The sequence below is a fragment of the Cebus imitator genome, unplaced genomic scaffold (genome assembly GCF_001604975.1).
Source record: "Cebus imitator isolate Cc_AM_T3 unplaced genomic scaffold, Cebus_imitator-1.0 Scaffold444, whole genome shotgun sequence".
Taxonomy (NCBI): domain Eukaryota; kingdom Metazoa; phylum Chordata; class Mammalia; order Primates; family Cebidae; genus Cebus; species Cebus imitator.
Genome location: NW_016107759.1, coordinates 2,322,659 through 2,338,462, shown reverse-complemented (window position 1 = coordinate 2,338,462; position 15,804 = coordinate 2,322,659). Strand labels below are relative to the sequence as shown.

The window sequence follows — 15,804 nt, the reverse complement described above, 5'->3', positions numbered from 1 at the left end:
AGGAATTAAGAGATGTGACGGGGCTGGGCATGGTGGCTCACACCTGTAATCCCAGCATTTAGGGGGGCCGAGGCAGGCAGATCAGAAGGTCAGGAATTTGACACCAGCCTGGCCAGCACGGCGAAACCCCACCTCTACTAATAATACAAAAAATTAGCCAGGCATGGTGGCATGTACCTGTAGTCCCAGCTACTTGAGAGGCTGAGGCAGGTGAATTACCTCAACCCAGTAGACGGAGGTTGCAGTGAGCTGAGATCATGCCACTGCACTCCAGCCTGGGTGACAAGAGCAAGACTCCGTCTCAAAAAAAAAAAAAAAAAAAAAGTGAAAGACTGAGAGATATCCCTTCACACCATTTAGGATGGCAGTTATAAAAATGGCGAGGATACGGGGGACTATGGCATCCTGTGTACTGCTGGTGGGAATGTGCAACGGTGCAGACATCGTGGGAAAGACAGTCTGGCAGGTTCTCAAAAGTTAAACATGGAACTGCCCTAGGATTCGGCAACACCACGTCTGGGTGTACACCCGAAGAATTAAAAGCAAGGACCCACATCCAGCACAGCACACGCAAGACAGCCACAATGCAGGGACACCCAAGAGTTCGACAATGGATGAACAAGCAAACAAAATGTGGCCCATTGACATCGTGGAATATCATCTAGCCTGGAAGAGGAAGGGAATTCAGGCTACAGCACGGATGAACCTTGGAGATGCTATCTATGCTCAGTGAAAGAAGCCAGGCACAGAATATAAATGCTGTACGATTCCTCTTACACCGAGTTCCTAGATTCATCAAACTCTTAGGGACAAGAAGTAGGATGTTGGTTTCCAGGGAACGGGGGTGGGGAGTCAGTGTTTCATAGGGACTGAGTTTCGTCAGGAAACATGAAAAACATTCTGGAGGTGGACATGGGGGTGGCACAAAACGATGTGAACGTGCTTAACACCACTGACCTGTATGCTTAAAATAGCCACAGCAGGCTGGGAGCAGTGAGTCACGCCTGTAATCCCAGCACTTTGGGAGGCCAAGGTGGGTGGATCATGAGGTCAGGAGATCGAGACCAGCCTGGCCAACACGGTGAAACCCTGTCTCTACTGAAAAATATAAAAATTAGCCCGGTGTGGTGGTGCGTGCCTATAATCCCAGCTACTCAGGAGACTGAGGCAACAGAATTGCTTGAATCCAGGAGGTGGAGGTTGTAGTGAGCCGAGATCATGCCGTTGCACTCCAGCCTGGGCGACAGAGCAAGACTATGTCTCAAAAAAAGAAAAAAAAGAAAAAGAAAAAAGAAAAATCACACCTAGATGGATGGCAGACTTCCCACCACAATGAGTATCAGATGGCAATAAGATAACATTATAAAATTGCCAACGGAGAATACCTATCCATGGAGAATTTCACAGGCAGCTAACATATTATACAGCAGTGAGGGCAAAATAAAGACACCTTTGGATGTACAAAGTCAAAAGCATAAACCACTCACTGATGCCCACAAGGAGAACGACTCAAGGATGTGCTTCAACACAGACAAGAGTGACTCTAAAGAAGATGAGTACACGAAAATCACAGGCACATCAAATATGTTGGCAAAGCACAGGAATGTCACATAGAAAGTAACTGCTTATGATTTTTTTTTTTTTTTTTTGAGACAGGGTCCCTCTCTTGTTACCCAGGCTAGAGTGCAGTGGTACAATCTCAGCTCACTTCAACCTCCACCTTCTGGGCTCAAGCAATCCTCCCACCTCAGCCTCCCAAGTAGCTGGGACCATAGGCGTGTGCCATCGCACCTGGCTAATTTTTTTGTAGACAGGGTCTTGCCATGTTGCCCAGGCTGGTCTTAAACTCCTGGACTCAAGTGATCCTCCTGCCTTGGCCTCATAATGTGCTGGGATTACAGGTGTGAACTACAATGTTGTCACTTATGTTTTTTTTTTTTTCCCTTTCCTTCCCTTTCCCCTTTCCCCTTTTTCCTTCCCTTCCTTTCCTTCCTTCCTGGTGTGAGCTACCATGTCATCACTTCTGTCTTTTCTTTCCCCCCCCTCCCTCCCCCTCCCTCCCTCCCTCTCTCCTTCCGTCTCTCCCTCTCTCTTTCTCTCTTTTTCTTTCCTGACAGAGTCTTGCTCTGTTGCCAGGCTGGAGTGCAGTGGCATGATTTGGCTCACTGCAACCTCCACCTCTCGGGTTCAGGCCATTCCCCAGCCTCAGCCTTCTGAGTAGCTGGAACTACTGAATCTGTACTAAAAATACAAAAAAAAAAAAAAAAAAAAATTAGCCAAGGGTGGTTGTGCATGCCTGTAATCCCAGCTACTCAGGAAGCTGAGGCAGGGGAATCACTTGAACCGAGGAGGCAGAGGTTGCAGTGAGCCAAGATTGCGCCATTGCACTCCAGCCTGGGCGACAGAGTGAGACTCCATCTTAAGAAAAAAAAACAAAACTGGGAATCTCTAGTAAGTACTTAGAGTGGTGGTGAGGTTGGAGTTATATCTGGGAAGAGGCTGGGAATACTGAATAACTTCACTTTTTGAAATTTTAGAGATAAGTAATTAAGTGACATATTAAAGGTGGTCACTAAAAAAAGAGAAATGTAGCCTCTGAACCATCAGAAGCAAAGGGCACTAGAGGAGACTGTATCACCCAACAGAACGCTGGGAAGGAGAAAAAACGGGCAAAGGAGGATGACAACGAAGCGAGTACACAAAATTCAGACAGGAGAAAAGACCTTCAATGTGACCATCACCGCGAGGCTCTGCGCAGGGCCGGGCTCACTTTGTCCTCACTTCTGGCTCGCCTTCCCTTTGGGCTGCTGGACAGTGCTCAGCACGGCCACCCACTTGCTTGCCTTCTGTGAATTCTCCTCCTCCCAGTCCGACCTTCCCCTCATCAGCTCGACCAGGCCCCTCTCCCTTGTGATCACAGCCTCTGGGTGATTTCCACGCAGATGGCCTTTGGCCCCTCGGCAACCCCACTCTGCCCGATGACTGGGACTCACCTTTGCTGAAGAAAGTGCTGACCATAAAGCTGAAAGAGATGGTAGAGATGGCGAAGCAGAGCAGGAAGGCCAGCACCAGGGAAGGGTCACTGCGGGATAGCACGGCCACATCCGACTTCACCTGTGGGGCGCAGGCAGGAGTTGCGTGGGGTGGGCCGGAGGGGGTGGACCAGGAGGACTCCTGAACATCCCTGGTCACAGGGACATGGCACCACGCCCCTGGGAGTGGGACATCTACCGTTCCTCTACCCCAAGAGGGAAAGACTCTCTCTGAAGTTGCTGACCACAGAGTTCTTCCCAAGAGGGCCCTGCTGGGGTGCCCTGGCTGCCCTGACTCTTCCCTGCTTCACCAGAGCCCCACTGACACCACACTCACCTTGACACAGAAAAGCAGAGTCATGAAGGAGGAGGCGATGAGGAGGAAGAGGAAGAACACGAGGAACCAGGCACTCCAGTGCAGCCAGCTGCTGAGCCCCATCATGCGCATGTACTCCTGGGGAGAGAAGCCGCCATGCTGCAGGGGGCCCACCGCTGCCTGCCAGGATGGCATGTGCCAGGCTGGACAGCAGAAGGCCTGACTCTCACTGTCCTGGCAGCCTCCTTTCCTCACTTTTTTTTGGAGACAGGGACTCACTGTGTCACCTAGGCTGGAGTGCAATGGCACAATCATAGCTCACTGCAGCCTTGAACTCCTGGATTCAAGCGATCCTCCCATCTTACTTTCCTGAGTAGCTAGGACTACAGGTGGGTGCCACCACGCCCGGCTCCTTTTAAACATTTTTTTTTTTTGGTAGAGACAGGGTCTTACTATGTTGGCCAGGCTCGTCTTGCTCAAACTCCTGGGCTCAAGTGATCTACCTGCCTCAGCCTCCCAAGATGCTGGGATTACAGGCATGAGCTCCTGCAGCCCACCAGCCCGCTATTCTGTGGAGTGATTTCACACTCCCAGCTCATGCTCCCATCTTTCCGTGGTACCTGAGATTGTCCCTGCAAGCTGTGTGGTGCAGCTCGGGTCCTATGTCAGGCGCCGGGAGCCCAGCCCCTCTGGGGGTGGGAAGAGACTCTGCCAGTTTCTAACCACACCAACACCAGCCTCGTTGACTGTCAGATGTGACCCCAGATCAGACCGTAGCTGTGGACCCACAGCCATTCATTCCCTCATCCTCCCCTACTCTGAAAGGTGGGGCCCAGAACCTCTGAGGTGAAGGATGAGGCGCAGTGAAGGGGCGGCTCTGACCACAGCTTCCTTCTCACCTGCTCAGTCAAGGAGTCAGGAGTGGTGAGGAGGAAACCCAGCTCCTCCACTGACCACAGTGCTTGGGGAGTCCTGGGGCAGCTGCACTGACCAGCATGGCAGTCAGCAGCCAGGTGTGGCCATTTCAACTGAAGCTAATTAAAAATAAAGCTAAAAATTCAGCTCCTCATTTGTCTTTCTTTCTTTTTTTTAAAGATGAAGTCTTGCTTTGTTCCCCCAGTCTGGAGTGCCGTGATGCAATCGTAGCTCACTGCAACCTCCACCTCCGGGTTCAAGTGATTCTTGTGCCTCAGCCTCTCGAGTAGCTGAGATTACAGGTGTCTACTACCATGAGAACTGATTTTTGTATTTTTAGTAGAGACGGGGTTTCACCATGTTGGCCAGGCTGGTCTTCAACTCCTGACCTCAAGTGATCCACCCCCCTTGACCTCCCAAAGTGCTGGGATTCCAGGCGCGTGCCAGTGACCAGGGCCAGCCCTCTCCTATGTGGGAACAGGAGCACAACAGTCTCTCACAGTCCCACTGTTAGGTTCAGTAACCATTTCGCGTTTTCCCTGTTTGATCTGTGGATCTGCACAAGTCTATGTGCGCACAGTGTTTTTTTCCCCAGAATCATTTTGTAGCCCACTGCTGACTTCCTCAATGCTGCACAGTTTTATGAAAGTTACTGAAGGCACCAAGCCAATCAATGACTGGGCAGCCTCAAAAAGAGTCCCTGGCCAGGTGCAATGGCTCATGCCTGTACTCCCAGCACTATGGGAGGCTGAGATGGGAGAATTTATTGAGCCAAGGGTTCGAAACCAGTCTTAGCAATACAGAAAGACCACTATCTCTGCAACAACAACAAAAAATTAGCTGGGTGTGGTGGTGCACACCCGTAGTCCCAGCTACTTGGGGGGTTGAGGTGGAAGGATCACTTAAGCAAGGGGAGGTTGAGGCTGCAGTGAGAAGTGTTTGCACCCCTGCACTCCAGCCTGGGTGGCAGTGAGACCCCGTTTCTAAGAAAAAAATAATACTAAAACGCCAAGGTGTTGGACATGGCCTCCACAGGACAGCACGGTTTCTAGAGTATTGGGAAGCCGACGTAAGCAGTCACCTTCAGCCTCCTCTCCTTCTCCTGCACGACAGCGCGGGCAATGGTGAGCGCAGTGTAGGTGAAGCTGAGCAGCAGCAGCAGGGGCAGCTGGTACTGGATGGCCACAAGGAAGGGGTCCGCAATAAACGGCGGGTACGGGAACCTCTTGATGGTGACTGTCAGCCTCTGGAACAGCTGGCGCGTGGCAGCATCGGCATGGTACTGCATGATGGCCCGGTCCACGGCGTGCTGCACGGCCAGGAAGCCTTCCCGGATGTACCCTGGGTGTGGGAGCAGAGGATGGCCCGGCCACCTCGAGGAGCTGCTCTCAAGGGCAGAGGGCCAGGTGCACGGGGTCCACAGGGGAAGGGATGCTTGGGGCAACAGAGTGACTTCAGCTCAGGACCCCCGTGGCTGCTCAGTGGGCCCACAGGAGAAGGGAGGAAACGCAATGCACACGGACAGCAAATGGGAAGAGTGATGTGATTGTCACTGCCACTTTGTAACTAACGCAACACGCAAAAGTCACACACATGCCACTTCTGTTTTTTTGGGGACAGAGTCTTGCCATCTCACTGAGGCTGGACTGCAGTGGTGTGATCTCGGCTCACTGCAACCTCTGCCTCCTGAGTTCAAGTGATACTCCTGCCTCAACCTCCTGAGTAGCTGGGATGACAGATGTGTGCCACCATTCCTGGCTATTTTTTGTTTTGTTTTGTTTTTTAGTAAAAACAAGGTTTCACCATGTTGGCCAGGCTGGTCTGAAGCTCCTAACCTTAGATGATCCACCTGCCTCGGCCTCCCAAAGTGCTGGGATGACAGGCATGAGCCACTGTGCCCAGCCTTAAGGACTAAATTCTCATCAGGCGTGTTAGTGAGTCTAAGGCATGGACATCTGGGGGTGAAACTGGGGCTAGCACTGACCTGTCCCTGCTCATGCCAGCCTCACACCCTTTCTATCTCCTGGGACTTTCCTAGGAGCTGGTTTTTCCAGTCAACTTTTCTTCCCCCTCAGGTTCTCTGTGCTGCTAAGGACTAACTGACTTTTCTTAATAAAAAAAACTTTTTTTTTTTTCTAAAAAAAAGGTATTTGCTCTGTGTCATTTGCTACAAAGATTTTCCCCAGTCTCCTAGACACTTAAAAAAAAAAATTACCATTAGGCCTTTTTGTGTTTGGCAAATTTTCAGTTTATACATGCTGAAATCTGTCAGTCTTTTCCTTTGAGATTGGTTTTCTATTGCTTCCAAGTTTAGGGAATTGTTCCCCAAAAACAGGAGGAAGCTGAGGAAGCTGGCCCCCAGTCTCAGCAGTCAGCATCCCCTGCTGCAGGCTGCAGGCAAACTGTGTGATGGCTAGACACAGCTTCTCCTGAGCCCCAGGCTGGGTGACATGTCCAGGGTCTCACTCTGGGGCCTCTCACACCCCACACCAGGCCTTTTTCATCTTAGTTTATTTTCTTTTTTTTTTTTTTTTCTTTTTGAGATGGAGTTTCACTGTTCTTGTCCAGGCTGCAGTGCAATGGCACAATCTTGGCCCATTGCAACCTCCACCTCCCAGGTTCAAGCGATTCTCCTGCCTCAGCCTCCCTAGTAGCTGGGATTACAGGTGCCCACCACCATGCCTGGCTAGTTTTTTTATATTTTTTAGTAGGGACAGGGTTTTACCATGTTGGCCAGGCTGGTCTCAAACTCCTGACCTCAAGTGATCCACACGCCTCAACCTCCCAAAGTGCTGGGATTACAGGAGTAAGCCACTGAGCCTGGCCTCAGTTCTTTTTCTGGATGTAATATCTTACCCTAGAGCATTAGCCTGGTGGCAGCCCTGGCACTGGTAAGGGACATCACTAAGCGCTGGCTGCAAACGTGCTGCCTCCTGCCCGCCTGGTGATTGTGTTTCAGAGTCATGGCTCATGAAGGGACGGGACGTTGCTGTGACTTCCCATAGCAAATTTCCGTGAGTTCTGTCTCCTGCCAGACCCGTGAAATACGGCGTTCTCCAGAACACCCTGGACTTCCACCCAGAACCTGCAGTCAGGGTCTTGGGCAGCTAAGCCTAGTCCTGGATCTGAGTCACCTCTTGGCTGTCCCTAGCTCAGTTCCAGCACAGGTCTGTGCTTCAGAAGAGGCACACATTCCAACTGCCTGCTCAAGTCCAGACTAAAAAAAACCAGCGGGGCATCAGAGCAACCAAGATCTGGCTTCCATGAACGCCACACTGATTCTGTCAAACCATGGATCAGGTGCACAAGGGCCAAGGAGCTAAAAAAGCCAGTAAGTCTGTACACAGAGAAGGCCAGGAAGAGAAGAAAAAGGTAAACCAAGCCCCAAGGACTCAAACTGAAGCTTTTAAAAGCTAAAATACAAGCGTTTCATACAAGAGCACTTCTTCCGGGATATAGGGAGAGAGCCTTTGCTATCTTCAAGGATTACTTTAGTCTTTCAGAAACCAGTTATGCTGGATGTTTTACTTTTTCTATAAACAAGAGTAAATGTTTCTGAAAGCTATTTCTTCAAGAAATACTTTGGGCTGGGCACAGTGGCTCACGCCTGTAATCCCAGCAGTTTGGGAGGCCAAGGCGGTGGATCACGAAGTCAGGAATTCAAGACCAGCCTGGCCAAGATGGTGAAACTCCGTCTCCACTAAAAATACAAAAATTAGCCAGGCACAGTGGCGGATGCCTGTAATCCCAGCTACTCAGGAGGCTGAGACAGGAGAATCAGTTGAACCCGGGAGGCGAAAGTTGCAGTGAGCCGAGATCACACCACTGTACTCCAGCCTGGGCGACAAAGCAAGAATCCATCTCAAAAGAAAAGAAAAGAAAAGAAAAGAAAAGAGAAGAGAAGAGAAGAGAAGAGAAGAGAAGGAGGGAGGCAGGGAGGGAGGGAGGGAAGGAAGGAAGGAAGGAAGGAAGGAAGGAAGGAAGGAAGGAAGGAAGGAAGGAAGGGACTACTTTTGCAAGGTGGGGCTGCCCCATGTAACTGTCGCTACTCAGCAGCCCGGGCTGCTAACACGAACCCTAAGTAAGCTTCTCACCAGGTTCTCCACCATCAGGGGACGTAGGTTCCCTTGGTCCTGGGTTTGGGAAAAGAGGAAAGAGGGAAGTAGTGTGCCAGCCTTCCGTCTCTTTCAGGAAAAAGGAGCCTGTTTGCGTCCACAGGTAATTTCTCCGTGTGTAACTGAACCGCAGGTGATATTTCACCTGTGGAAACAAAGAGAAAACCAGCTGTTCCGAGAGATCCAGACAGAGGGGCAAACAACAGTGTGGAGCAGGAGAGTGCCTGGGGGACTGTCACCACCTAGGCTGGCAAAGACAAGAACTTACCACTCCCCCGCCTCTGAGAATGTCCAAGGGGCCCTGGAATGTCACACTGAGTGGTCCCTGTCCCAGCAGGAGCAGGGAGCCCCAAAGGGGCACCTTTTGAGGGGTGTTTCCTGGCCATTCCTCTCTTAATCCAAGTGCCAGCAAGCGTTCGGGATCCCTGGAGGGCCGCCAGCTGCAAGGCTAGATGGACTCGATGGCTTCCTCATCTTAATGCCATCAGGCAAGCGAAAATCTCACTTTCTTTCTTTCCTTTTTCTGCCAGATCGTATTTAAGTCCCAAATGTCTGCTACTTCCCTTATCTATCTTATTGGACTCTGTCCACAGAGGCCTGGAGACCAGTGATGTCTTTCACAAAACGAGGGAACAGAAAGGAGGCTGAGGCCACTGCAGGCAGGTGCATTTTCACCCCTGTTCTGCCCTATGTGTTAAAATGTCACCAGGGTCCTCTTGGTGGGGACTGTGATGGTGCTATTGGACGCAAAGGAGAGACTGCTATTTACTCGAAAGCAGGTGGAGGCTTAAGGGAAAGGATTTGCTTTTAGAGATTGAACTAGTGACACGGGAGGGAGTGGAGGCCTTGCTGATGAGCAAGGTCTGACACAAGTCTCACCGCCAGCGGCAGGGGCTCCTTGCTGTGGTTGAAGGGGTGCTCGAACACGACGGCGGCCAGCACGCTGGATGAGCGGTTGTCATACCTAATGTAGTCCTCAAAGTCCTTCTCAGAGGGAAAGCCATGCACTGCAGAGAAAGAGCACGGGAGCTGCGATTGCCCAATCCATCCTCCTGCTTGAGAAATCTGGATGGTTCAGGTCACCGGCAGATGAAAGATGGCAAACGCTCTAGGGCTTTGTAAACCTTTCCTGAGACTCAAGGCAGCTTTCATCTTTGTCAGAGAGACAGCTGCCATCAAGGAGGGCAGAAGGGCAGGGTCAGATCCCCAGGCAGTGGGTTCTCCTGCCTGGCTTCAGAACAGAACTGGAGGCTCCAGGCAGGGCTGGCAGCAAGGCCGAGAAGTGCAAACCCACAATCTACCCTGCACTGGGCTCTGCAGCCCAGAGTGGCTTCTCTTGCAAAAGCAGAATGGTGTGTTTTTAGAAATGCAGTGGACACTAACTCAGAGTGTCTCAAAGGCTTTCTCTATCATCCGACATTCTTTTACAATTCAGAAAATGTTTTACCATGGTCACTCTGTGAGGGACCAAGGCACTTCCTCTGAGTGTTTGCTATACGGAATTAAAGCCTGGGAGGTAGATGTCCAAATGAGGAGGGGAAATGGACGACAGGTTTCATCCCAGCAGCAGGGGTTTAGGAATGGTGAGCACACAGGCAGCGGGAGTTCCCCTCCTCAGGCCTTCTCATCACTGTTTTCAGAGCTGCCCACCCAAAATCCCAGAAAAGATTCTTGGTATCACACACTCAAACTCTTCCCCGCCCTTGTCACAAAAGGGCTTTCCTTGGCTTAAGTCCCCCCAGGCATCCCTGTAAAGTCCTGTCTCCCCTGCTGACTATCAGATGCAGTTCCAGGGCCTGGTGCTGCTGAGGCTGCCATACCTGCTGCTCCACGGGGCCCTCACGGCTTTGGACAGGTGGGCGGCCAGCCCCAGTCCCATTGCACAATGAGGCATGGCCACAGAGAAGTCCAGGGATTCCCCAGGTGGCTCAGCCACCGAGAGGACCTGATGGCAGATGGACTTGATGACTTCGTCATCTTAATGTCATCAAGAAAGCAAAAACCTCATTTTCTTTTTTCCCTTTTTCTGTGAGACTGTGTTTAAGTCCCAAATATCTGCTACTTTCCTTATCTACCTTATCAGATGCTGTTCACAGAGGCCTGGAGACCAGTGATGCCTTTCACAAAACGAGGTGACAGAAAGGAGCCTGAGGCCACTGCACTTCTCTTCTCTTTTCTTTTTTTTTGAGATTGGAGTCTCACTGTGTCACCCAGGCTGGAGTGCAGTGGCACAATCTCGGCTCACTGCAACCTCTGCTTCCTGGGTTCAAGTGATTCTTCTGCCTCAGCCTCCCAAGTAGGTGGGATTACAGGCGTGCCACCACACGCAGTTAATTTTGTATTTTCAATAGAGATGGGGTTTCACTATGTTGGCCAGGCTGGTCTCGAATTCCTGACCTTGTGATCCACCCGCCTCAGCCTCCCAAGGTGCTGAGATTACAGGAGTGAGCCACCACGTCCAGCCTGGCAGGTGCATTTTCTAACCTGCTCTGCCCCACGGGTTAAAATATCACCAGGGTCCCTTTAGTGGGGTGCTATCAGAACCAAAGGAAAGACGGCTATTTACTCACAGGCAGGCAGAGGTTTAAGGGAAAGCAGTGGCTTTTACAGGTTGAACTAGTGACTCAGGAGGAAGGAGAGGCCAAGTTTGGACAGGGCGAGTTTCTCACCCAGCTGCTTCACACACCCTGGGCTTCACCCCTGCCTGCCCAGACCCATGGAGACACCATCAGGTCTGGCGCTAAGAAACCCAGGGCGTCTCACCTCGCATGTTGATCCCAAGTGCCCTGCGCACAGTCTCAGTGACAGTCTTGGCAGCGTCACTGTGGGAAGGGATGTAGGCGAGCTCCCAGGTGTCTCCTGGTGGAGGGAAGGTGAAGAACAGAGGCAGCTCCTGGATGGACTGGCCCGGGTAGACAGTGGCATTGGGCACATTTTCTGACTGAATCTTCAAGCGAAGCCAGATCAGGATCCCAGAAAATAGCAATGGCAGGAAGAGTTCCAGGACCGTCACCAGGACTTTCCGTTTCTGTAAGAGATACAACAGGGTACACTGATGGGCTGCAAGGCAGAAACAGAGGCATTCAGACAGCCCTTCCCTCAAGAAGCAGGGGCATTCAGGAGCCCCTGGACTGGGCATGCAGCTGACCTCCCTCCGGGCTCTGGACGCACCTGCAGGGTGTAGTTCTTCCAGAGGAGGAGCGCCAGCTGCCTGAGCACAGCCATTGTCTTGTTGGAAGGGACGCCCAGTGCTAGTTACAGACCAAAGACAGAGAGTGTGGGTGTGTAATAGAAACACAGATAGTGGGGATTTGGGGAAAAGCCACAGACCCTTTTTCCTCCATGTCTCTCACCTTCTTTTGTGCCACTTTAACTCCAAACACCCCTGTAGGGAAGTCTACAAGGCCTGTGCCATGCCCACCCTCAGTCCTCTACCCTGCATATCCAAAGAGCATAGTCTTTCTGGTCGGGCGCAGTGACTCACGCCTATAATCCCAACAATTTGGGAGGCTAAGGCAGGTGGATCACTTGAGCTCAGGAGTTCAAGACCATCCTGGCCAACACAGTGAAACCCCATCTCTACTAAAAATACAAAAATTAGCTGGACGTGATGGCACATGCCTGTAACCTCAGCTACTCCGGAGGCTGAGGCAGGAGAATTACTCGAACCCGGGAGGTGGAGGTTGCAGTGAGCTGAGATTTCACCACTGCACTCCAGTCTGGGAGATAGAGTAAGACTATCTCAAACAAAAAACCCCCCAAAACCAAAGAGCATAGTCTTTTTGGAGCCTGACTTGTTCCTTGCTGAATGTAACATCAATGACATGCTTTTCATGTGCACTGTGACTTCTGTGGTGTTTTTGTTTTGTTGTTTCCTTTGAGACAGGGTCCTGCTCTGTCACCCAGGCTGGAGTGCTGTGGTGTGATCATGGCTCAATGCAGCCTCAAACTCCTGGGCTTGTGATCCTCCTGCTTCAGTCTCCTGAGTAGCTGGAACCACAGGTGCATGCCACCATACCTGGTTAATGTCTTTATTTTAATTTTTAGTAGAGACCAGGTCTCATTCTATTGCCCAGGCTGGTCTCAAACTGCTGGCCTCAAGCAATCCTCCAGCTTCATCCTTGTAGTTGTAAGTGCTATTAGGATGTTCTCTGTGGTTAATACGAATTTGCTATTTATTAGCTAAATATTCAGGCTTACAGAATTCCACTTACTAACTGACCGGCTTTGTTCTCAACCAACACATAACCATAAAAGAAAACTCAGTGTAGTGTCCTGGGTGATTTCTAAGGCTTGGAGAAAGCTGTGGTGGGAGGGGAAAGGAGGGGCTTGGAATTGGGGCCCCTGCTGGCCTTGCTGCCCAGGAGCAGGCTAGAGTAGGCAGACATGCTGGTGGGGCCACCAGTTACACTCTCTCCTTGGCTTTAAAGACCAGTTTTTCCTGTTGTTATTACAGGTACTGGTGTCAGAGCCTCTGCAGCAAAAGACTAGCCATTTTCTTTTCTTTTCTTTTTTTTTTTTTTTTGAGACAGAGTTTCATTCTGTTGCCCAGGCTGGAGTTCGGTGGTGCAATCTCAGCTCACTGCAACCTCCACCTCCTGGGTTCAAGTGATTCTCCTGCCTCAGCCTCCCGAGGAACTGGGATTACAGGCACATGCCACCACACCCGATTAATTTTTGTATTTTTAGTAAAGACAGGGTTTCACAATGTTGGCCAGGCTGGTCTCGAACTCTTGACCTCAAGTGATCTGCCTGATAGCCTCCCAAAGTGCTGGGATTATAGGCATGAGCCACCATGCCTGGCTGCCATTTTCATCTTTACCACTTGTCCAAGGAAAATTCATCCAAAAAATAATCTATCCTGTATTACATATAAACATGGTATTTAAATCTGACACATATAATGGGGAAAAATCTGTCAAAAGATGATCAAATACAAGCGATAGCAGAAACGTGAGCTTAGATCTCTAAAGGTATCGCTCAATTTAGGTAACATCTGTCTCACTAAATTTCAAATATAAGAAACAGACGTTGGGTGTGGTGACTCAGGCTTATCATCCCAGCATTTTGGGAGGCCAAGGCAGGAGGATCCCTTAAGCCCAGGAGTTTGAGACCAATCTGGATGACATAGCAAGACCCTACCTCTATAAAAAAATAATAATAAAAAAAAAGGTACAGAAACACCGAACCCCAAGTTAAGTTCATCTCATGAACTTAAGAGTTCTCTAACCTGCTAGAGAAGTAGGTGGTCTGAATTAGTTCAGGTAGACGCTGCAACAGAAGAAAGGAAACAGAAGAAACGTGCTTTAAAAGCTGAGGGCACAGAGGCCAAGGTGTGCAGACGTGGCTGCCCTGTCCTAGAGAGGCAGGGAAGGTGACGGAGGAGGGGCAGTCCTGGAGAGCCCCTGGTGCTGGTCCACTCACTAGAACTGCAGGCGGAGAGGAGCCCTTCCTGCTCAGCGTCCTTCACATGCAGAAAGCCTCCATGACTCACAGTGGAAGATTTCAAGTCAGTTGCTCAGCTTCACGCTCAGGGCTGATCCAAAGCCAACAGCATCCATCAGCCAGGTTAAGATAGCATGGGATAGAAAGGCAAACAGTTACTGAGTTATTTCTAGATCACCATGAGCTAACGCTCTACCACAATGACCCCAGGAGATTCTAGCACGTGGGGAAAGGTTTTTCTTTTTCTTTCTTTTTTTTTTTTTTAAATGATCCATTTCACTTTTGGTTTGGTTTCAGTTCATTGAAAATCATTCCTATTAAAGCTCTTTTTAAATTAAAACTCTTGCTTTTTATTTTTTTAAGGATGTGGCTGTTGATATCTAATAATATTCAAAATTTATGCTTTAAAGGGTAGTCAGTAAATATTTACACAAAACACAACTGCAGACAATTAAGAATTAATTTAATGGCTGGGCACAATGGCTCACGCCTGTAATTCTAGCACTTTGGAAGGCTGAGGCGGGTGGATCACGAGGTCAGGAGATCAAGACCATCCTGGCCAACGTGGTGAAACCCCGTCTCTACAAAAATACAAAAAAATTAGCCAGACGTAGTGGCTTGCACCTGTAGTCCCAGCTACTCAGGAGGCTGTGGCAGGGGAATCACTTGAACCTGGGTGGCGGAGAATGCTGTGAGCAGAGATTGTGCCACTGCACTATAAGCTGGGTGACAGAGCAAGACCATGTCAAAGAAAAAAAAAGAATTTAAAATATGACTTTTAATGAATCACATTGTTAAAAAGTGAAGAAATTAAAGCTAAAATAGTATAAAGTGCTATTAAGTGGCAACTTAATAAATTATCCCAATTCTTTTAAACTTAACAAGGTAGAAAAACTGTCTCAAAGTCAGTTGCAGACAATTAATAAAACACCCGTGACTTAATGATACACATTAAGGCCCGTGGTTTATAAAAGGTTTCTAGAAGTGGTTTAGGCAAAAAAAAGGAGGCCAGTGCCTCCATTCTGGGCCATCATCCTGGGGAAGTGCACTCCAGATGGGCGTCAGGTTGGTGGAGATGAACTTTCTGCCTCTATCAAGAAATGAATATAAAATGGTCACAGTTCAAAGAAGTCTTCTGGTTAGAGGAACAGACGACTTCCTTTTCTGGAAGTCTGGCCAAGTAAGGACACATCCCCATGCTTAATCTTGACCTCTCCAGTCCCAGGGCTGGGAGAGAAGGTCAGAAAGACAGACCACCCACCGTCCCACACAGGCTGCAGGGCAGCAGGAGGGAACTGACCTGGGTCCCAGGAGAGGCTCGGCACAGCAGATCTGCAGGGCTACAGGTGAACTGGCAGGGAGAAGGCAGCTCCACACAGAGGGCTCCGGGGTGGGGCCTGAGAGCCTCTGGAGTAGGGTAGGGCAACCCTGAGGTATGGGAACACGGTGGCCTCGCAGGACATCAGGAGAGGCCCAGGGCTCATGGGCATGACTCTCTGGCACCTTTGGGCAGATGGAAGGTATTTCCGTAAAATTTGGAAAACAATTATAGAACATCTCTTACCAAGTCAGAAAATAAAAGCAAAATAGATTTTGAGTATGTTACTTAAAACTGAGCAGATTTGGGGGGAGGATCCAAGATGGCCGTATAGGAACAGCTCAGGATTGCAGCTCCCAGTGAAAGCGCAGAGGGTGAGTGGACGCCGCATTTTTACTGCCCACAGACTAGGCAATTCCCAGGCGGAGGAGCTCCACAGGTCACCAGCGTGGCTGTTTCGGCCAGCGCGGCTGTGCCGGCCAGTGCCGCTGCTTTGCCCTGCGCGGCTGCTTTGTCGGCGCCCCGGAGCAGCGGTTCTCCGTATACAATACACCGGTACGGGTGCCCGTTTGGCTGGTGATTGGAGCCACGGGAAGTCGCCCATTCGTCTGTTTAAAAAGGGGACTGAGCAGAGAACCAGGACAGTAGATTCCAGGGCAAAAA

At 50.2% G+C, this 15,804-nt stretch overlaps 1 protein-coding gene across 1 annotated transcript in view; it reads right to left on the bottom strand.

The window, feature by feature from the left end:
• Nucleotides 1-15,804, bottom strand: part of LOC108290915 (ATP-binding cassette sub-family A member 3) — a 76,793-nt gene that overhangs the window by 37,681 nt on the left and 23,308 nt on the right. Inside the window, exons 2-10 of the mRNA XM_017511004.2 lie at nucleotides 15,124-15,326; nucleotides 13,609-13,914; nucleotides 11,550-11,629; nucleotides 11,142-11,406; nucleotides 9,258-9,385; nucleotides 8,358-8,523; nucleotides 5,345-5,604; nucleotides 3,370-3,486; nucleotides 2,994-3,114 (exon numbers count right to left, since the gene is read on the bottom strand). Of these exons, the coding sequence (XP_017366493.1) occupies nucleotides 2,994-3,114; nucleotides 3,370-3,486; nucleotides 5,345-5,604; nucleotides 8,358-8,523; nucleotides 9,258-9,385; nucleotides 11,142-11,406; nucleotides 11,550-11,603 (1,111 nt within the window). The 5' untranslated portion in view covers nucleotides 11,604-11,629; nucleotides 13,609-13,914; nucleotides 15,124-15,326. The remainder of the gene's footprint in view (nucleotides 1-2,993; nucleotides 3,115-3,369; nucleotides 3,487-5,344; nucleotides 5,605-8,357; nucleotides 8,524-9,257; nucleotides 9,386-11,141; nucleotides 11,407-11,549; nucleotides 11,630-13,608; nucleotides 13,915-15,123; nucleotides 15,327-15,804) is intronic.